Source organism: Pteronotus mesoamericanus, unplaced genomic scaffold (genome assembly GCF_021234165.1).
Source record: "Pteronotus mesoamericanus isolate MK-2021 breed Mesoamerican mustached bat unplaced genomic scaffold, CSHL_Meso_final contig_82, whole genome shotgun sequence".
Classification (NCBI taxonomy): Eukaryota; Metazoa; Chordata; class Mammalia; order Chiroptera; family Mormoopidae; genus Pteronotus; species Pteronotus mesoamericanus.
In genome coordinates this window covers 31,701,983-31,725,593 of record NW_026555265.1, presented here as the reverse complement: position 1 = coordinate 31,725,593, position 23,611 = coordinate 31,701,983, and the positions used below count along the sequence as shown (strand labels likewise).

The window sequence follows — 23,611 nt, the reverse complement described above, 5'->3', positions numbered from 1 at the left end:
GGACCCACAGCCAAGACTGTTCTACCTGGCAAACTATTTAGAATCAAAGGACAGATAAATAGCTTCCCAGAAAAGAAAAAACTAAAGGAGTTTGTCATCACCAAACTATTACTATATGAAATGTTAAAAAGACTTACTTAAGAAAAAGATCAGAACTATGAACAACAAAATGGCAAAAAAAATACATGTGTATCAATATCTGAATCTAAAAAATGAAGTAAGCACACAAGGACAGAGACGGAATCATGGATACAGAGAGTGTTTTTATGGTGCTATATGGGAGGTGGGTGTGGGGGAATGTGTAAAGAGGAGAGGGGATTAAGAAGTACAACTAGGTAATTACAGAACAGTTGTGAGGATGTAAAGTACAGCATTGGAAATGGAGTAGCCAAAGAACTTGAATGCATGATTCATGGACATGAACTATGGTGTGGGGGCAGTGCATATTTCACTTAGTATGATGTTCTTCAGGTCCATCCATTCTGTTGCAAAAGATAAAATTTCTTCTCTATTACAACTGAGTAGAATTCCATTGTATAAATGCCCCATAGTTGTTTTATCCACTCATCTGCTGATGGACACTTGGGCTACTTCCATAGCTTGGTGATTGTAAATAATACTGCAATGAACACTGGGGTACTTATGTTCTTTGAATTAGTGTTTCGGGTTTCTTTGGATATATTCCCAGAAGTGGCATTGCTGGGTCAAAAGGCAGATCCATTTTTAATTTTTTGAGGTATTTCCATGCTCCTTTCCACAGTAACTGCACCAGTCTGCATTCCCACCAACAGTGCAAAAGGGTTCCCCTTTCTCCACATCCTCACCAGCACTTGTTTGTTAGTTTATTCATGATAGCCATTCTGACAGGTGTGAGATGATACCTTCTTGTGGTTTTAATTTGCATTTTTCTGATGATTAGTGACATTGAGCATCTTGTCATATGTCTATTGGCCATCTGTATGTCCTCTTTGGGGAATTGTCTATACAGGTCTTTTGCCCATTGTTTAATTGGGTTGTTTGTTTTTTCTAGTTACTTTAAAGACTAAGTATTTTATCTCTATTATTTCAACTGTTATTTCTGCCAAATTACCATATTTAATTTCATAGGGTTGGAGTGAGGAATAAACTGTATGCAGTAAACCTGCTTTGTTTTGTAATATAGAGGCATTGTGCAAATGTTATGTAGTCTATATGCAATATTGGAAGAATTGGAAGTTGTCTACAGCAAGCAGAAGCACTATTTCTATTGATTTAATTACAGACATTTTCTAAATCAGGCTCTGGTCTACAGATTTGAGGATGAATGTAGGTCTCTGCTGCAGAATTAAGAACATAGATTTATGTGACAGTAAGTTTCCTTACTAATTCAAGATCTTTTTCACTTCTGGCTTTAGGGTTATTCTCCAAAGAGAAGCTTCCATAAACCTATTTTTCATAATTCTGTATTTTTGCAATGTTGCTTTTGAATGCTGACTCCTGTAAATCCACAGGAGCATAATTTCTACCATGGTTTCAGATCAAGTAAGCATGTCTATTCTAACAACATTACATTTTTTTGTATTTACAGTTTGTCTTGGCTCTTACCGAGCTGGATTATTCACTGCTGCCCGTCAGTCGACTAATGTTTACAGTGACCTAAGGAGCTGTGTCAAAGGTGACCACTTCTACAAACAATTTGAAAACACAACCAAACAAAAACCTGCATGTAAAATACACCCATGAAAAGTTTAAATATTAACAAATGAACCCTTGAAGGTCATGCCCAACAAGGAGTTATTCTCAAATTGCTTTTGAAAGTGTTTTTCTTATGTAAATGCTGCTGTTTTAGTCAAAATGAATTTTCCACCTAATGTTTAAATTGAACAGTGTGCCTTCGTTGACTAAGCTTTAGGACATTGACTTCAGAATTTTATTCCCGACAGCTGTATTTTGGCTATTGTTGCATAATCACGTATGTCCAAATGTTATAGTTGATTAACAGATCAAAATGGAGCCATGTTTATTTTTCTGACTTTTGGTATCAATACATAAATGTGGAAAATGTTATGATACCAAGTTAGTCTTCTCCCTCTGAAGTTCACATAGGGTCTAGTTACATTAATCTGTCTCTGATTTACCAATTTCCCAGTTGAGAGCCAGAGAGGAAAAGGTGAAATTGCAAGATGTAAATTGTGATGTTCATCCAGTGAATATTTTACATATAGCGTGGGCAATATCTACATATCTATCTGTATTTTCTCTAATTTAAAGTTGGTTATACTTACATAGGTAAAACTGTTTGAACACACATATTTAATTCACACTTTGTCCTTTTTTACTTTACCAAAGGACAGGGAAATAATTTAATAACAATTCACCTACTAGTTTTTCTATCATTTTAACTAATACTTAATTTATTACTACTTTTCAAAAAACACTATGAGCTTGTAAGAACTTTTTTTTTAAAAAAAAATTCAGTAATTAAGTTTTAGCTAAGTTAAAAAAATTTTTTTTCTTTGCAAGTAACAACATTTTTTTTTTTTGGCTAACTTAAGCAGAGGTGACTGTATTGGCAGGATGGAAGGAACTCCCAGAGCTGACTAGGGGGGCTTAAGACGCAGGTGTGGAAATGTGTAGGAATGTGAAGGGACTACTGCAGTGTCTGGTGAGGAGAGAGAAACCGCAAATGAGTAAAGAAACAAATGGGTATATCATTTAAGATAGTGATAAAATGCTCTGACATTTTATGATGATTATGTCCTTCCCCTAAGAATCCCAGTACTCTGCTACCTTTGTTTAATGTCTGAAAACCACTGCTTCACATATTTTGACCAGAGTTCTATTTACTTAAGGTAAGGGGATAAATCTGGCCCTTGTTACTCCATTTAACTCAAATTGGAAGTCCACAATGTTTTTTCTACTGATACTGAGAATAGTTTTATTTGTTCTGCTGTCTCATGGAATTATTTTAAGGGACAAATAAGGTAATATATGTGAAAAAATCTAAATTAACAGTTCTAAAATACATACATATTTGTAAATATAAAAGTAGTTTCCTTTTACAAAATAGTTATAAAGATTTGTCCCTTGGATTCACTATTTTATGAAGAAGTATTATTTGAAGGAAGGAGTTACAATTTTTTTTTTGGTTCACGATAGGCTTTATGCACAGGATTTCTATTAAAAAGCATATAATTTATTTTACCATAGCATATGGTAAAAATTAAGTAGATGTCTGTTTCCTTTAGCTATTCCAGACCAGTGTAAACCTCTGCCATGCAATGAAGATGGATATGTGCGCTGCAGAGATGGCGAAGCCACATTCACTTGCATTTGTCGATCGGGTTGGCAAGGACAGAAGTGTGAACTTGGTATGTGTAATAATAAACCCATCTGGTTGATCCAGATTGACCTCCTGGAAGATTTTCTGAAGGCTTTATCACTTTAAAAATAATTTATTTCCCCCTTTTTAGATATAAATGAATGCAAAAATCCCTTAAATATGAACGGAGGTTGCAGTCAGATTTGTGATAATACACCTGGAAGTTACCAATGTTCCTGCAAAACTGGTTTTGTTCTACTTGCAAATAAAAAAGACTGCAAAGGTAAGAGCAAGAAGGTAGAATAAGGAGGTGTTTACCATGTGAGAGCAAAATTCAGTTAGAGAAATTCCCCCAGGAAATTCTTGAAAAACGCTGTTCATAAGCTGTTAAAATAAATATACATTATTACCCACTTTGAAGGCTTGTGATATTATGGGACTGCCTTTTAGTTTATTATTTATAGGGAATTTTATTATTTCTATTTTAGTGTTTTCTTACTGTAATTTATCATTTATAGAGTTTTCTTGTTTTCTTTTTTTTTAAATTAATTTATTTACTTTTTAAATACATTTGTCTCTGCCTTCCCCCCACCTCTTTCCCTTGCCCCCTCCCACCTTCCCTCCCTCAGCTCTTCCCCTTTGGTTTTGTCCATGAGTCCTTGCTGTATGTTCCTTGACTTTTCCCTTCTCTTCCCTTTCCCTGCCCCCACCTTCCCTCTTGTCTCTGCTGATTTCTTTTCCTTTCAGTGTTGCTGGTCATATTTTCCTTGCTTCTTTGCATTGTTGGTTAGGTTCCGCTTATAGGTGAGATCATATGGTATTTGTCTTTCGCCCCCTGGCTTATTTCGCTTAGCATGATGCTCTCCAGTTCCATCCATGCTGTCGCAAAGTTTAGTACTTCTTTTTTTCTTTCTGCTGCATAGTATTCCATTGTGTATATGTACCATAATTTTTTGATCCAGTCATCTACTGATGGGCATTTAGGTTGCTTCCAACACTTGGCTATTGTAAATTGTGCTGCTATGAACATTGGGGTGTATAGGTTCTTTTGTATTGGCGTTTTGGTGTTCTCAGGGTATAGTCCCAACAGGGGAATCGCTGGATCAAAAGGCAGTTCCATTTTCAGCTTTCTGAGGAAATTCCACACTGCTTTCCATAGTGGCTGCACCAGTCTGCATTCCCACCAACAGTGGACTAGGGTTCCCTTTTCTCCACAGCCTCGCCAGCACCTGTTGTTTGTGGATCTGTTTATGATGGCCATTCTGACCGGTGTGAGGTGGTACCTCATGGTGGTTTTGATCTGCATTTCTCTGATGGCTAGTGATGCTGAGCATCCTTTCAAATGCCTCTGGGCCCTCTGTATCTCCTCCTTAGAAAAGCATCTGCCCAGGTCCTTTGCCCATTTTTTGATTGGATCGTTTGTCTTCTTGGAGTAAAGTCGAGTGAGTTCTTTGTGTATCTTGGAGATCAAACCTCTATCTGATGTATCATTAGCAAATATATTTTCCCAAACGGTTGGCTCCCTTTTCATTTTGCTGATGTTTTCTTTGGCCGTGCAGAAGCTTCTTATTTTGATGAGGTCCCACTTGTTTATTCTTTCCTTTATGTCCCTTGCTTTAGGAGACATATCAGTGAAAAAATTGCTGCGTGGGATATCTGAGAGTTTCCTGCCAATGTTCTCCTCTAGGACTTTGATGGTGTTGCGACTTATATTTAAGTCTTTTATCCATCTTGAGTTTACTTTTGTGTATGGTGTCAGCTGATGATCCAATGTCAATTTTTTGCATGTAGCCGTCCAGCTCTCCCAACACCATTTGTTGAAGAGGCTGTTATTGCTCCATTTTATGCTTCTGCCCCCTTTGTCGAATATTAGATGTCCATGGAGACCTGGGCTTATTTCTGGGCTTTCTATTCTGTTCCACTGGTCTATGGGTCTGTTCTTGTGCCAGTACCAGATTGTTTTGAGTATGGTGGCTTTGTAGTAGAGTTTGATGTCCGGTATTGTGATCCCTCCTACTTTGTGTTTCTTTCTCAAAATTGCTGCGGCTATTCGGGGTCGTTTATGGTTCCATATAAATTTTTGAAATGTCTGTTCTATTTCTGTGAAATACGTCATTGGTATCTTAATAGGGATTGCGTTGAATCTATAAATTGCTTTGGGTAGTACGGACATTTTGAGGATATTAATTCTTCCAATCCATGAGCACGGTATATGCTTCCATTTATTTGTGTCTTCCTTAATTTCTTTTTTCAATGTTGTATAGTTTTCTGCATACAGGTCTTTTGTGTCTTTGGTTAAATTTATCCCTGGGTACTTTATCTTTTTTCGTGCTATATCGAATGGTATATTTTTCCTGATTTCTTCTTCTTCTATTGCATTGCTGGTGTACAGAAACGCCTTTGATTTCTGAATGTTGACTTTGTATCCTGCTGTTTTGCCAAATTCACTTATTAGGTTGAGGAGTTTTTTGGTAGAGTCTACAGGGTTCTCTATGTACACTATCATGTCATCTGCAAACAATGATAGTTTTACTTCCTCCTTTCCTATTTGGATGCCTTTTATCTCTTTCTCTTGTCTGACCGCTGTGGCTAGGACTTCCAATACGATGTTGAAAAGAGGCGGTGAGAGCGGACATCCTTGTCGTGTTCCCGATCTTAGTGGGAAAGCTTTCAGTTTTTGCCCGTTGAGTGTGATATTGGCTGTAGGTTTTTCATATATGGCCTTTATTACGTTGAGGAATGCCCCATTTATTCCCATTTTGCTGAGTGTTTTGATCATAAATGGGTGCTGTACCTTGTCAAATGCTTTTTCTGCATCTATCGAGATGATCATGTGGTTTTTGTCTTTTCTTTGATTTATGTGGTGTATCACGTTTACTGATTTGCGTATATTGAACCATCCCTGCGTCCCTGGGATGAATCCCACTTGATGGTGATGGATAATCTTTTGAATGTATTACTGGATGCGGTTTGCCAATATTTTGTTGAGGATTTTAGCATCTATGTTCATCAGCGAAATTGGCCTGTAGTTTTCTTTCTTTGTAGGGTCTTTATCTGGTTTTGGGATCAGGGTGATCCTGGCCTCATAGAAGGAGTCTGGGAGTCTTCCCTCCTCTTGGATTTTTTGGAATAGTCTGAGAAGGACAGGGGTTAGCTCTTCCTTAAATGTTTTGTAAAATTCTCCTGGGAAACCGTCTGGCCCTGGGCTTTTGTGTGCTGGGAGTTTCTTGATTACTGCTTCAATTACCCCAGCTGTTATCGGTCTGTTCAAGGTTTCTGTTTCTTCCTCCTTCAGTGTTGGACGATTATACTTTTCTAAAAATTTGTCCATTTCATCAAGATTTTCAAATTTCTTGGCATATAATCGTTCATAGTAGTTTCTTACAATCCTTTGTATTTCTGTGGTATCAGTTGTTATTTCTCCTCTTTCATTTCTGCTATTATTAATTTGGGTCCTCTCCCTTTTTTTCTTGATGAGTCTGCTTAAAGGCTTGTCAACTTTATTAATCTTTTCAAAGAACCAGCTTCTGGATTGGTTGATCCTCTGAATTGTTCTTTTTGTCTCTATGTCATTCAGTTCTGCTCTAATCTTGACTATTTCCTTCCTTCTACTTGCTCTGGGATTTATTTGTTGTTGTCTCTCCAGTTCTTGAAGTTGTAGTGTTAGGTCTTTTATTTGAAATGTTTCTATCTTTTTAAGGTAAGCCTGTATTGCTATGAATTTCCCTCTCAGGACCGCCTTTGCTGTGTCCCATAGGTTTTGGACAGTTGTCTGTTCATTTTCATTTGTTTCCAGAAATTTTTTGATTTCTTCTCTTATCTCATTATTGACCCATTCATTGTTTAATAGTGTACTGTTCAGTCTCCATGAGTTTGCAAGTTTTTGAAGTTTCTCTTTGAGTTTGATTTCGAGTTTCAAGCCCTTGTGGTCTGAGAAAAAGTTTGGTATTATTTCAATTTTCCTGAATTTACTGAGGCTTGCTTTGTGTCCTATCATGTGGTCCATCTTTGAAAAACTGCCATGAGCATTTGAGAAGAATGTGTATTTTTCTTCTTTGGGATGTAAGGTTCTATATATGTCAGTTAAGTCTCTTTGATTCAGTGTGTCATTCAGCGCCACGATATGTTTATTAATGTTTTGTTTGGAAGATCTGTGCATTTTTGACAGTGGGGTGTTGAAATCCCCTACTATCAGTGTGTTGCTGTCTATATATTTTTTGAAGTCATCCAACAATTTCCTTATAAACTTGGGGGCTCCTATATTGGGAGCATATAAGTTTACAATGTTGATGTCTTCTTGATAGATTCTTCCTTTAAGTATGATAAAGTGCCCCTCTGGGTCTCTCTTTATGGCCTTTGCTTTGAAATCTACTTTGTCTGATACAAGTATGGCAACGCCAGCCTTTTTCTCATGTCCATTTGCTTGGATTATTTTCCATCCCTTTACTTTCAATCTGTGTAGGTCTTTTGCTCTGAGGTGGGTCTCTTGCAGGCAGCATATGTGTGGGTCATGTTTTCTTATCCATTCAGCTACCCTGTGTCTTTTGATTGGGGCATTTAGTCCATTCACATTGAGAGATATTACTGATAGGAACTTACTCATCTTTTCTCTTTGTACTTGTGTTCCTCTCTGTCTCATTCTTTTCCTTCATCTGCTTAAACCAGTCCCCTTAGCATATCTTGGAGTGCTGGTTTGGTAGAGATGTATTCTTTTAGCTTTCTTTTGTCTGGGAAACTCCGTATTTCTCCTTCTATTTTAATGGAGAGCCTAGCTGGGTAGAGCAGCCTTGGCTGTAGGCCCTTGCTTTTCATGGCTTGGAATATTTGTTGCCATTCCCTTCTGGCTTGTAGTGTTTCTGTTGAGACGTCAGCTCCTAGGCGTATCGGGGCCCCCTTGTATGTTACTTTCTCCTTCTCCCTTGCTGCCTTGAGGATTCTCTCTTTGTCTTTGACATTTGCCATTTTAATGATGATGTGTCTTGGAGTGGACCTCCTTGGGTCCCTCTTGAGTGGGGCCCTCTGTGCCTCCTGGATCCATGAGAGCCTTTCTCTCCTCAAATTAGGGAAATTTTCCATCATTACTTTTTCGAGGAGGTTCTCTATTCCTTGCTCCTCTTCTTCTCCTTCTGGTATCCCTATTATGTGGATATTATTGCGTTTCAGGTTGTCCTGCATTTCCCTAAATGCTTCTTCATTCTTTTTGAGTCTTTTTTCCATTTCTTGTTCTTTCTGGGAGCTTTTTTCTACCTTGTCCTCCATCTCACTGATTCGATCCTCGGCTTCATCCAGCCTGCTTTGGATTCCTTCTACTGTGTTCTTCAATTCAGAAATGGTATTCTTCATATCCTCTTGTGTCTTCTTGATAGTTTCTATGTCCTTTTCCAGGCTGATATAGTTTGCTGTAAGATCCTGATAGTTTCTCTGCAGTTTCTCATAGTTATCTTGGAGTTGGCTTGAGCTCATTGAGCTTCCTTAGAACCATTGTTTTGAATTCCATATCTGAGAGTTCCCTTGCCTCTATTTCATTTAGCTCTCTCTGTGGGGAGTCCCCTTTTCCACTCATTTGAGGGGAACTTCTTTTTCTTCCCATTTTTGTGAGAGTCTTAAGTATTTTTGTCCTTTACTTTTCTTTCTGGGCTTGCCTCTGATGATGTCAGTTGTTGACCCTATTGGGCCTTGGGTTGTTTGTTTGAGCCTTTCAGGAGTCTAATGCCTGTGTCTGACTCCTGCTTGGAGCAGCTCTGTGACCCCTTCGGTCAGGGCTGGGCTATTTTTTGGGATCTCTCTGCGCTCTCACGCGGGCTCTTTGAGCGCGTTCCCAGTGCGGCAGGGTCCCCCACCTGCCTGGGCTCGCCTGTGTTTGCCCCAGACCAGGGGGCTTATTCGCGACCTCCCGTACTCATCTGGCCTCCCTGGCACGCGAGCTTCGCGGCACTGGTCAGTTTAGGGTCTTCTATTGTGTGTTTTCCCCGCTTTTGGCTCTAGGGTGCGTTGCTTGCCCTTGCCAAATGGGGACTACGGAAATGGGAGGTAATCAGCTCTAGGGCTCTCCGGTTAATCCTGTTTCTGGTCTCTCCTCCAGGGACTCTGGGTAGCTCTACTTATTTTGTGGGCCTCTCCGCAATCGCGGCGGGTAGGTCAGTTTACGCCTGCCCTTGCCCCTCTGTACAATCCCTCGCAGGCCGTATGGGTGTCAGTCTGTGTGAGGCCTTGCCGGCAGGTGCAAGCGTTCGCTAGCCTGCGTGGGTCACACACACGCTCGCCAACCCTCGCCGGTCACTGGGCGCAAGTGTGCGCGCCTGCTCTGGGTGTTTTGGGGGTGTCTATGTTTGCTTTTCTGCTTTTGGCTCTTTGGGGGTGTGGCCTCTTCCCACGCAATGGAGACTTTGGCAAGGAGAAGGAGTCGGGACTTCCTGGTTCCTCCTCCCGTTCTTTCCCCAATGCCTCCGTTTCTAGTCTCCCCTCAGGGGCCTCTGGGCAGTTCTGTGACCCCTTCGGCCAAGGATCCAACCCCTGTGCGGACTGCGTTTCAATCGCAGGCAGTCTGGTTCATGCGTGCCCGGCTTCTGCCTCTTTGGGGTCGCGCCTTTCCAGCCCACAGTGGAGACTACTGAACGGGGAGGGAGTCGGGATTCCCCGGTTCCTCCTCCCGTTCTTTCCCCAACGCCTCCGTCTCCAGTCTCTCCTCAAGGCACTCCCAGCCAGTCTGCACTCAACCCCGCAGCTCACACGCGTACAAGCTGTGCGCGGAGTGCACAAAAGGCGGGTTAATTGATTCCCTTATGCCTGAGCGAGATGGGAGCTGCAGAGTGGGAAGTGCGTTATCACCCGGGCTCCACCGGCTGCCGTGTCAGTTCTCTTCACAAAGTTTTTCTCACCAGTCTTTTCCCAGGCACCAGCCCACCCTGCTGCCGCCTGTACCCAGCGATCAAGGAGGGTGGCTGCCGCTGCAACTTTTGCGTTTGCCCTTTAAATGTCTTTTTGCATCCCCAGCCACCTGTCTCTGGCAGAGAGCGCCCCTAAGCTTTTTGGGGTTGCGTTTTGTCTGTATTTTCTCGGCTTTAGCTGCTGTAGTTTAGGGGTTCCTGTTTATGATTCAGATCCCGTTCTTCTCGGGGGGACGCTAACTGGCCGTTTCAGTGTCCCTCTGGTGCCAGTGCCCGTGTGCACCCAGCCCACCCTCTCGAGCCTCCACCGCACTTCTCACCTTTTGGGATGTGTGAGAGTCGAATCCACTGTCCGCGGCACCAAGGCTCCTCTCCCCCTATCGCTCCACTGCTTTCCAGGTGATTACTTCATTATTTAGTCGCAATTCCAGTTTGGTTTTGGGAGGAGGTCAGCGTGACTCCCTTTCACTCCTCTGCCATCTTTCCCCCTCTCTTCTTGTTTTCTTATTGCATGTGTATGTGTGTTTACACACATTATATTTTAATAAAGAATTTCATTATATGGTGATAAAGTGAAGTTTCAGTGCAAGTCCTTGCATACTAGAGTGTTTGAAAAATTGTTGTTTATGCTTTCTTTTTCAGACACTATGATATTATTTCCTTTATTCCAGTAAGGTAAACAATTATACAAAGAAATTCGACACAATCCTTAGTAACTTCTTTCATTGTCTTTTATATTTCCTTGTCAGAAATACCTTTCTGACTTCCAATATAAAGCTTTCATCTTGCACCTAATTCCTTGTCATAGTTTTTGGAAAAATGAAGAACTGATTTCCTTTCTTTTTATGCATGTAAGAGTACATCATTGTTCATAAGTATTCATTTTTTGAAAAATTTCAGACTTAAGTAATTCCTGTCAATTTAGCTTTTTAACTAGTGTATTTCTTTCTTTTTCTTTATTCTTCTCTTTTCCCCAAGTTTTGATCTTTTTCTTTCTGCATAATGTCTTTTCCGTTAGACTGCTTTAACTGCCATAACTAAATGTTCAAGTATAAATAAATGCTAGGTGTGTGGATGACTAAAAATGAAATTTTCTAGCCAGAAGTTAAATTTTGCCTTTAGAAACTGGAAGCAAGTTTTCTTTCTTCCCTCCCTCCCTTGCTCCCTCGTTCCCTGGCTTTCTTTTCCTCCTCCTTCTCCCAGGTTACCTCTTCCTCCTCCTCCCCCTCCTCCTCCTCCTCCCCCCCCCTTCTCCTCCTCCTCCTCCTCTTCCTCCCCCTCATCCTGTTCTTCTTGCAACAAGGTAAAAAAAAAATTTAGTAAATTAAAATGTAAAGTTTTCGTGTTCAACTCCATTCATATCTACTTTGGTAGATCCACCAAATTAAATAATCAAGGAATGGTCTGTCCTTCATTACACTGTAGTGTTTAGTATATTATATTTTAGTATAATATTATTTAAATTACGGTTAAATGACTAAAGTGAACTGTATTAAGTAACAGTTTCTTCTAAACACATACCTAGTTTGTGGCCATATATCTTTCTTGTTTGCCTTTTTGAAAGTCTGTTTGAGGTTAGAAACTTAGAATACCAATGCCATTAGAATGCCGGTTATAGAAAACCATCACAATGCAGGATGCCATGAGCATGCCATAAACAAATAATACCCACTCATACGTCTATACTTAAAAACTTAATTAGTCTGACCTCCTGAAGAGTTTGTGATTTATATTTGTAATTAAAAGTCATTTAATTCTTATACACTGAATTTATACATGTGTATGTAAATTATTACAAAAAGTACTCATAAATAAGAATGTCCCTGATGACCAGAATCTATGGTCTTCATTTGCATAGCTTTTTATACATGATATCTAAGGAATACAGTACATAACTACTAAAAGAATATGTATACAACTATTACATTAAGGCCTTTGTCAACATGTGAATATGCTTGGATCAAGTTGCCAGTAAATGTGTAAAAATTCAAGAATGAAACTTTTCATGAGTCATTAAATTTCAGTGTAGAGTTGTAAAATCAATGTGCTTTAACCTGAACTCATATGATTTAAACAATTTCTTCCATTATTTCTCAGACCAAATAATTTAGGCCTATGTTTTTACGTTCTTTTAAAAATATTAATTATTTAATTTTGAAGTAATTGTAGATTCACATGCTGTTGTAAGAAATAATAAAAAGAGATCCCATACACCCTTTACCCAGTGTTTCCCAATAGTAACATTTTACACAACTATAGTACATTATCACATCCAGGATACTGACACTGATCCAGTCAAAATACAGAAAAATTCCCTTACCACAAGGGATTGATTCTACTATTTTTGTGCATGTCATTTAAAATAAGGTAATGTCTGAAATTTTGGCTATTCTGTGGAAAAATTGAACTCCTAACTTTTTAGAGTAGAAAATATATTTTTCATTTTAATTTAACCTTCTTCAGAGAGTACAAATGAGAAAAGTTCACTTATAATTAGATGTCCATTGAACTATTTCTGTCATTTGTTTTTTTATAGGTGCTTATCTAGTAACTAATTGCAACCAATATTTTGTCTCCATCTCTATCTACTATGTAATGTAGTAAGTGCATCTGAAATTTCAGGAATATTAATTTAGCACTAAAATTTGTATTGCATTAACAGCAGGTTTATAAATACTTTGAGACCTTACTCAATCTCATTTTATTTTATTTTTAATTTTTTACTGTTATTCTATTATAGTTTTCCCAATTTTTTCCCCTTTTCTCTCTTCCACCCAGCCCAACAGCCTCCCCCAGCCAATCTCATTTTAAATTTGAATCATTATTGAATATTTTAGGCAACAATAATGGTATGCAGATCTAGCTATTGTCCATTTCCAAGGGAAAAAAACATAAGACTGACAAGCCATCTCATTTTCATTTTTTATATTTGTGATAATACAGAGTGAATATACCTTTAAGACCATAATTCAGTAACATGTATTTAGGAATACATATTAATAATAGGATAAATCCTTTATCCTATTTATTTTTATACTGTAACCTGGTAGATAAGACAATAACTAAAGTCCTATTTTTTTAAATATATTTTTAAATTTTTATTTATTTTTAGAGATGGGGAGGGAAGGAAAGAGGGAGAGAAACATCAGTGTGTGATTGCTTCTTGTGCGCCCCCTGCCAGGCACCTGGCCTGCAACCCAGCCATGTGCCCTGACTGGGAATCAAACCGGCTACCCTTTGCTTTGCAGTCCAGCGCTCAGTCCATGGAGTCACACCAGCCAGGGCTTATTTTTTTTTTATATAACTACACAGGAACATTGCAAACATCAATCAGATTTTTTGTATTTGCATAAAGATATATTTAGTGAACAAAAACATGGTGATAGATTTAATATTTTATTATTCCCAGGCCACTCTGTTGTCTTATTTCATATATTAAACCAGATCCAGGAAACACAGATCAAGGGTTCTTTGCTAGCATGTTCTGGTATAAGAAGAATGTTCTTTAACATATTGATTTCATTTATAGATGTGGATGAATGCTCTGTGAAACCTGGCATTTGTGGCACAGCTGTGTGCAAGAACATCCCAGGAGACTTTGAATGTGAATGTGCTGAAGGTTACAGATACAATCCCACATCAAAGTCTTGTGAAGGTAGAGTTGTGGTGGTGTCATGGTTGATGGTGGAAAGAGTGGGTTTGAACCCTCATTCGATACTGGAAGCATTGATTCTGCTTGACATCAACAATTAGATTTTCTAAGATGGTAAAATCCATCTTACATTTTGGTCAGTTGAGTAACCATTGGCTCCCTTCCAGAGTAAAAGTATATGTAAGACACATGTGACCATTAGGTTTAGTGTTATGTGCTCTGATTGGTTCTCTAAGCTAAATATGGATTAGAGACCTCCCATGTATGAGAAAAGCAAAATAAACACATTTTTACATCATTTAAATAATATTCAAAGATAAAAAGAATTTCAAGCTGGAAGGAATAACACACATATACTAAAAGACAAGTTTAAAAATCACGTGGGCATTATTTACAACAAGGTGGCTAGAAACCTTTAATTTCATATTAACAATGATTTTCTGTGTGAAAATAGGAAATGACAATGTTCTGTTATAATTAAATACATAGAAAAGACAAATAAATCATAACCAAATGATAATAGCTCTAGAAATGAGAGAAGCACTGATCAGTACTGTCAGCGCCTGTGGATTAGGGAAGCCCTTGGACTTGGTGGTATTTCATTCAGCTGCAGTGGTGCTGCATGTGTGCCTCAGGCAGCCTGGATGTATGTATTAGGGGATTATTTTTTTTTATCATGAATATTTACAAATGATCTCACATCCTCTTTTAAATTTTTTAAAATTTCAAAATGAATTTAATACCATGATTAAAACTAATAAAATAAATAGCAATTTTTCTATTGTGGCCAACTACCTATGAGATACAGTGTGGCTGTTTAACCATTTTTACGTGTGCAGTTCCGTGACATCAATTGTATTTTACATGGTCATTCAACAATTACCATTATCTGTTCCAAAACTTTTTCACCATCCCAAACAGAATTTTGCAACCGTTAACAATAATTGCTCTTTCTTCCTCTTCCAAACCCTGGTAACCTCTAATCTGCTTTCTGTCTCCATGAATTTGCCTAAGTTAATAATAATTTTAGAATAGGGTTTTTCAATTGTATATACTCCCCTTGCGATTTTGAGGCCTTACCTGCTCATGCACTCACCAAAAATACCACCACCCTCTCCACACACACACGGTTTCCGCACTGGCACCACTCCAGATAGCAGTTACTGTGGTGTTTCCTAAGCATTGGTAGATCTGTCATTAGTCAACTTTATCATCTCTATTGTAATTTTATTCAACAAATGACAGATTTAAAAAAAAGATTTATATGACATATAATGTTTTATTACTTTAATCAGGTAACATTCGATTTTACTGGTATTGAGGGATCACTAATTTTGAGGTTCTATTTTAAATCATAACATGATTTATAGTAACATATTTGTGTTACTATAGCACTTAGGAATTTGGGAATTTTCAAAAATCTAATTGGCTGCATTCATTGAAAAGTTTAGTAGCTCTGAAGTGGACTTTAGCTGAAGTTTCTTGTCACAACTTTTCAAGAATGATTTTTCTCAAAATATCGAGTGGGAATAGGAACTACATTGAAGATTTCATAATATGGGAGATAATGTAGCACAGTGAAGTTTTTGTTTTTTTATTTTAAAGATAAGTTAAGAAATAAAGGTATATCCTTAAATTTATTGCCACCATTTAATCACTGCACTACGAAAAGTCAAATGGTTTTGATATTGTCATTTAATCTTCAGTTATGTTGACTTTCAGTTAAACGGGATCTTCCTATCCTCCTCTCCCCTTCTTCTCTTCCTTCCCTTTCTTTTCTTTGAAGAAAAGAATTGGGAGGTAGTCTCAATGCAATGATATAATCAGAAATGACAACTAACTTGAGACTCAGTCCTTTTTCCTTCAAATTTAAAGTAAGAAAATTAGTAAACTTGTATTTTTGTTAATTATTTATTAATGAATTTATACATTAAATTCATTGTTTCAGGTTTGTAAATAAGTAGAAATTACACCTGTGATTCATTTACATTTTCATGTGAAGTGTTTAAATGTAATTTGGTATCATAGAGATCTATTTCACTAAGGATCTATTATTACTGATATCTCAAATTAAAATCAGGATACTTCTCCTTCTGTTGGATTGAGCGTTTAGGAGATATTAAGATTTATGTTCTCTTTTACCCCAGATGTGGATGAATGCTCTAACAACATGTGTGCTCAACTTTGTGTCAATTACCCTGGAGGTTATTCTTGTTACTGTGATGGGAGGAAAGGATTCGTACTTGCACCAGATCAGAGAAATTGTGAGGTAATATTTTGCAATGCTAAACATCCCATCTCTTTTCTAAAATAAGAGTCCAGGTGCTTTTCAGGAAAATGCAGATGTTCTACAGTTACCACTGTAGCTCCATTTAGGCTGAGAGTCACAATCTCTTTACTAATTATGGTCGTGTAAAGTAGTAAACAGTTGGAAATAATTACTACCTGAGTAAGAAGAAAAGCTGCTGGGTCACAGTTCAGAGAGGCTCATCTGTACAGCATGTAATTTTACAAAATACAAAATATATGCTGATTTAAGAAACTTAAGAAAAGCTGAGCTTTATGCTTCTCTTTGTGAGGAAAAAAAAAATCCTGCATAGAAACATTAGTGAAAACAGTTCCCATTTCTACTTTTCTTTATTCACCATTATGACAAGTTTGATCACACCTTAGGCATGTTAGTACTTGCAAGAGTGCTCATAAAATCTCAGGTGGAAACAACTTCGTCAGACTAGAAGATTTGGAGGGGCTTAAGTATATAAAAATTCTTAGAGGCTAATTTTGTTAATCTGTATTTATTAAGCTTGCTTTTAGTTACTCAGATTTCACAAACAACTGACCCAGAAATTGAATGTTGGGGATAGATTCTAGTTTTTCCTTTACTGAAATAAATAGATCAACCTCTGAAGCTTATTTTTTTTTTTTTCCTGAACGAGGATCATGTGTTAGTCTAATTCTTAATGTCTCTTTTACTTTTTACAAGTGAAGGTGAAATTTTATATGGTCATGAGGCAAACAGTAAAAAGACAAAATCCTTAATAATGAATTACTTCTTTATTATAAAGACAAAGTTGTTTTATGTCCCCAAAAACATAATATTTAGTTTTATGCTACCTACTTGGTAGAGGATGGTAAGGTGAGATAGTTGGCCTATGTACTAACTTTGGAAGTACTTACTTGAAATGCCATGCTGCGTGAACATCTGTTTCATAATTTACTATTATAATTTGCGTATTTGTTGTAGTTACGCATCACCATCTACCTTTGAATAGGGTTGTTAAAATCCTAAGAGGAGATGAAGTGTTATTTCTGGACCTAGATTTAATACAGTGCTATGTACACAATTCCATGCAAAATAGCCATATATATGCCAAGAATTTATCCTTAAAAGACTCTCCATTTTAATGTTTATTTTTATTTTTCAAAAAAAATTACTTGATTCCAGATTTAATGACTCTAAATCACTTTTTGGTAGCTTCCTTGGAGACTACAGTAATATCTTATTTATATTTATTCCATCTAAGTTTTTCAATATTCCCTTTCCTGTCTGGATAGCACAATTTCTGCTCAGAAAATTTTTGCTTAATAAGGAATGAGTGAATAAATGAGGTACCATTTATTGGTACATTAATTTTCTCACCTATTTATGACTCCAAATAAAGATAATTTTCAGAAATAATTCATGGAAGGTATGATAACTGTATCAGTGAAATAAGGTGTTACATATTGTTACTAAAGGAAAAAGTCTGTGTTTTGGATTGTGATTTACAAAGGAAATATTAAAGATAGAAATTTGAAGCCACACGCATTGGACAAGATTTTAAAACACATGTGTGCTTGGAGATTATACCAATGGACTCTAAAAGAAAGTAAAAGATAGTGCTTTATTATTACTAAGGTATTTTAAATTTATTTTAGTGTATCACAGAGGATATATTTGACAAGAACACTAACACCCAAAAAAAGGATGCATAATCTGACAAAAACGTCAAGGAGCAAATTATGCATTTTGTTTGTTTTCTTTTCTTTTCTCCAGGCTGTTCCAGTGTGCCTTCCCTTGAACCTTGACAAAAATTATGAACTACTTTACTTGGCAGAGCAGTTTGTAGGGGTTGTTTTATATCTAAGATTTCGCTTACCAGATGTCATCAGGTGAGATACCAATGTCAGTGACAATTTCTAGAGGTAAGCAGGTCAGGACAGAAGAAGGAAGGGACTGAAAAAGTTTGAAATTTATGAAGTTGCATTGTAAATCAGATAATTTAGATATTATCAATCAGATGACATGGAGAGCCATACAGTTAATTCACTCCTTCACACGTGTAGTTTTCATGCTAGAACCAACTTGGGTCGTTCTAGGCCAGCCTTCCCCAGTGACCATATTTCCCTCATTCCCTCATTCTTCCTTTTAATAAATACACATTTACTAAGAAGCTGGGAAAGTAGATTTAGTGTATGTGTAAAACTTTTACTGTTTTTTATATATGTTTTAAAAATTAAATAATAAGAGAAGTCTCAAAATATTGCCTTTTAATATGGCTATATTCATACTTATTAAGGAAAATTCATAAAATTGCTTAAGTGCAATTAAAGAAATGAATCACATGATTTTATTAGACTCTCTGAGTACTTTATCTGTTATTCCTGTAGTTAAGGTGACATTAGAGAGAAAGTAGTAGCTTATGTTTTTGAGTCATGATTCTACCTTAATTATCAAATTTTCTCAGTCATACACTATTTGAAAAAAGAAATTGGAGTTGGAATAATGTAAAGGGAAATATGTTTGAGAGTGACTATGAAGTTCAAATTTTAAAATATTTTAATTAAATAAGGTAGCATATTTAGAATTTAATTTTTTATATGTATGAGCAATTTTTCATTAAATGTGAATTCAAAGAAATTTTAAGAATCATTGAAATGATTAAGAATCATTGAAATTTATTCTAAGATTCACTGATATAATTGTGCTTCTTCAACACTCCATTTTCTGCTACGACCTGGTTTTCCCCTTTAACATCTCAGAGCAAATAATATCATCTAGTGATAGGTTGGAGATAACAGTTCCTTGCTATGTGAATAATGAAAATGAGAAAGGAAAAAATAATTAGTATTTCCAGGCATGTTCAGGGGTATTCATTTCTTAGACACAGTTCACAATAGCTTGGACTTTACCATTGGATCAAATTGGCCAAATAATTATTTTTCCCAGTTGTGTTTATTTATTTAGTTAATTACTTAGTTTAAATTTTCTCTTGTGGTATAATATATGTGCAAAGGTACATGGCTTAAATGTACAGCTTGATGAATTTTATGAACTGCCACCTGTGTAACCAACAAAAAGAACAGTTAGTGCTTTTTTGTTCTTTTCCTGTTTTTGCAATTACTTTCAGCTGTTTCCCATGATCAACTATTCTACCCAAAAGTTAACAAAATCATTTTTTTTCAGTACTTCTGAAAAAAAAACAACAATGAATTGCTCCCCAATGTAATGAATTAGTATGTTGATGTATTTCAGAAAGAAAACATTCAGAACATGACTCTGAATTACTGGTTCGGCATGATTTTACAGAGAGACAGAAACTATCTCCATTGTAGAGTAATTATGGCAGATTCAGAGCATACACAGATTTAGGCTTTGGCAAGATAACACATGCTTCGCAGCAGCAAATATGATGATTATGAAAAAAAAGAGAAGTACTTTTTCTAAGAAAAATTATTTTATAAAATAATCTGAGTTCATATTTCTACTATGTAGTTATCCATTTAACACACTTTACTTCACATGTACCTCTTTAGAATATTTCTGTGAAATTCTAAGAATGAAAAGTATATCCTACCACCTTTTTTTTTGTTCCATTTGAGGTAGATCTGTGCCGCATTGCAAATGGTACCTCTGTTGTTATTACTGTTCCTTGTGGGAATAAGGTATAGGACTCCTTGCCTTATTTAGCAATTATCAGAAGTCCTAACCTTATAACTTAAATTATCTTTATTTTAACTTAACTCAGATGACTAATAGTTATACAACTACTTTTGTATTCCTTGTCTTTTTTTGATCATTTCGATTTGCTGGTCCCTTAGATACTTCATTGCTGATTGCCATCTTATGGGCACTGAATCAATATATGTTATTTTAAAATATAGCATCCTGAAGATTTTTTTTGCCTTGTAATAACTACATCTGTGTCCAGAGTCTTAATAGCAACAGGCATTGCCAAAGCTCTGATACCCCAAAACACATGGCTGGACTATATCTTTTTTCTTTTTAAGGTAAAATTGGTATATAACATTATGGGAGGGAGGGCAAAAAACCTGGAATTTATTTAAAAAAACTTGTGTATTTATTTTTACATGTTAAACTTCAGTCACCTTCAAAGTACTCTCCATTTGCTGCAATACACATATCAAGACATTTTTTTTGCTGCTCTAAACAGTTTTTGAAGTAGTCAATTTTGATGCCTTTTAGTGTTTCTGCCTCTTCCACATCAGCAAAATGTTTCCTTTTAAGGACTTTTTTCATCTGGGGAAACAAAAAAAATTCACTCCAGGTAAGATCCTCTGAATAGGGAGTTGGGGGCACAGAGGTCATGCCCATTTTGGTCAAAAACTGCTGAACACTCAGTGCATTGTGGGCAGGTGTGCTTGTAAATCACCTGTCATGAAATGGGCAAAGGGTTGAAAGAGTCTTCGAAAAAATTCACTGAAGCCAAAGGCAGCTCCTTATAACAACGCCAGTTGGTACAGTGATACAGATGGGTTTCTCAAACAGTGGCCTAGCCAGGTAAGCCTGCACTACAAAGGGCCTGCCCTCCAGAAGGTAATTCCATTTTTAAGGGGTCTCCCCCTCATCTATAAGTTTCAGGTGTACAATATTATAATTTAATACATGTTTACACTACTGAGTGATCACGAAAAGTCCAGTTACTGTCCTTCACCATACAATTGACCCCCTTCACCCTTCTTACCTACCCTTCAAACCAGCTTCCCCTCTGGTACCACCAACCTGTTCTTTGTATCTATGAATTTGTTTTGTTTTGGTGTGTTTTGTTTGTTTTAAATTCATGCAGTATTAGTCCTCTGTCTAACTTATTTAACTGTATTCTTTTTTGTCTCAAATGGCAAGATTTCATTCCTTTTATGACTGGGTGGCAGTCCTGTGTGTGCGCATGTGTGTGTATGCCACATCTTCTTTATCCATTCATCTGCCGCACACTTAGGTTGTTTTTTATATCTTGGCTATTGTAAATAATGCTGCATTGAACATAGAGGTGCATTTATCTTTTCAAATTGATGTTTTGTATCTTTTGAATAAATACCCAGCAGTGGAATTCTGGATTATATGGTAGTTCTATTCTTAATTTTTTGAGGAATCTTCATGCTGTTTTCCACAGCAGTGCACCAGTTTACATTACTATCAACAATGTATGAGGATTCTCTTTTCTCCACATCTTATCTGACATATGTTCTTTCTTGTCTTTTTGATAATAGGCATTCTAATAGGTGTGAGATTATATCTCATTGTAGATTTGATTTGCATTTTTCTAATTATTAGTGAAGTTGAGCATCTTTTCATGTGCCTGATGACTATCAGTATGCCTTCTTTGGAAAAAGGCCTATTCAGATTTTCTGCTCATTTTTAAATTATTGTTATTGAGTTGTCTGAGTTCTTTATATATTTTAGATATTAATCCCTTGTTGAATGTATGGTTTGTAAATGTCTTCTCCAATTTGGTAGGTTGCCTTTTAATTTTGATAATGGTTTCCTTTGCTGTGAGAAGCTGTTTAGTTTGATGTAGTTCCATTTTTTTATTTGTGCTTTTCCTTTCCTTTAGAGTTAGATCCATGAAAACATTGCAAAGACACGTGTCAAGTAGCTTACATCCTGTTTTCTATGTATTTTATGGTTTCAGGTCTTATAGTCAAATCTTTAATCCATTTTGAGTTAATTTTTGTATATGATGTGATATAGTGGTATAGCTTCATTCTTTTGCAAGGAGCTGTCCAGTTTTTGCACCACCATTTATTGAAGAGGCTGTTCTTTCTCTATTGTATGTTCTTAAATCCTTTGCCATGAATTAATTGCCCATATATGTGCGGGTTTATTTCTGGGCTGTCATTTCAATTCTATTGTGTGCCTTTTTTTTTTTTAACCAATATGATGCCATTTTGATTACTATAGCTTTGCAGTGTAGTTTGAAATCAGGAGGTGTGATACCTCTGGCTTTAGCTATTTGGGGTCTTCATTGGTTCCATACAAGTTTTAGAATCATTTGTTCTAGTTCTGCAAAAAAAAATGCCGTTGGAATTTTTTATGGGGTTGAAGTTTTGGGGGAACAGATCATGGGGATCAGGGGTTGGTGCCCCCTGCCCAGCTGGCCCTGCGGGTGCCCAGGCCTGGGGTCAAGGGCCTAGACAGTGTCCTGTGAAAGGGAAGAGACTCTGTGGATTGGGGAAAGGGAGGACTATGGACTAGGAAGGCAGAGGGGGAGTGAAGGGGGACAGACAGAGATGGAGAGGAGAGTGGTCTGATGGATGGGAGACAGACAGAGAGTTTGGGGTGGGGGGCGTGACGGAGAGAGGGAGGGCGAGCCAAGCAGAAAAGCAGACAAGGGAGAGTGAGAAGGAGAGGGGAGAAATGGGGAGAGCTAGAGACTAGGAAAAAGACAGCACACATGGGGTGAGGAGGGTTAGTCAGAGGCAGAGACAAGCACAGGGAGACACTGACAGACAGAAATGGGCGGAGAAAGAGAGGAAAGAATACAGAAAACCAGCCCCAGTGAGACTGGAGAAGCGACCAGGAGGCAGGAAGGAAGGAGAGAAGAACAAGGCACGGGGGCTGAGGCTGTGCTTGGAAAGGGAGCTGAGCTGCGGGGCCTGGGGGGAGGGTCCTGGTGGACGCCAGCGACCAGGCCCTTTAACAGCCGATGAAGGCAGGTGGCTGGAGGGCGGGGCCATTGGAATTTTTATAAGGATTACCCTGAATCTGTAGATTGCTTTGGGTAGTATGAATATTTTAACAATATTCTAATAATTCATGAGCACAAAATGTTTTCCCATTTATTTGTATCTTCAGTTTTGTTTTTAAATCAGTGTCTTACAGTTTTCAGTGCATAGATAATTCACTTGCTTAGATAAATTAATTCCTTGGTATTTTATTCTTTTTAATGCCACTGTAAATGGGATTGTTCTCTTCATTTCTCTGATAGTTCATTATTAGTGTATAGAAACACAACCAATTTCTGTACATTGATTTTGTATCCTGCAGCTCTGTTGAATTCATTTATTATAACAGTTCTTTTGGTGGAGTCTTTAGGGTTTTCTGTATGTGTTATGTCATCTGCAAATCATGATTTTTACTTCTTCCTTTCTGGTCTGGATACCTTTTTTTTCTTCCTCTAGCCTAATTTCTGTGGCTAGGACTTCCAATATTTTCTTGAATGAAAGTGGTAAAAGTGGGCATCCTTGTCTTGTTCCTTCTCTTAGAGGAAAAGCTTTCACCATTTTTCCCATCAAGTATGTTGTTAGCGATTAGTATGTCATACTGCCTTTATTATGTCGAGGTGTATTCCCTCTATACTCACTTTATTGAGAGGTTTTTATCATAAATGGATGTTGAATTTTGTTAAATATTTTTTCTGCATATATTGGAATGATATATGATTTTTATTCTTTGTTTTGTTAATATGGTATATCATGTTGGTTGATTTGTGTATATTGGATCATCCTTGCCTCCCTGGAATAAATCCCGCTTGATTATGGTATATAACCCTT

At 37.2% G+C, this 23,611-nt stretch overlaps 1 protein-coding gene across 1 annotated transcript in view; it reads left to right on the top strand.

Annotated features, from left to right (window-relative positions):
- The window catches only part of PROS1 (protein S), a 90,875-nt gene that overhangs the window by 42,124 nt on the left and 25,140 nt on the right, over window positions 1-23,611 (top strand). Inside the window, exons 4-9 of the mRNA XM_054585244.1 lie at window positions 1,568-1,654; window positions 3,228-3,350; window positions 3,453-3,584; window positions 13,718-13,843; window positions 15,988-16,109; window positions 17,877-17,992. Coding sequence (XP_054441219.1) covers window positions 1,568-1,654; window positions 3,228-3,350; window positions 3,453-3,584; window positions 13,718-13,843; window positions 15,988-16,109; window positions 17,877-17,992 — 706 coding nt within the window. The remainder of the gene's footprint in view (window positions 1-1,567; window positions 1,655-3,227; window positions 3,351-3,452; window positions 3,585-13,717; window positions 13,844-15,987; window positions 16,110-17,876; window positions 17,993-23,611) is intronic.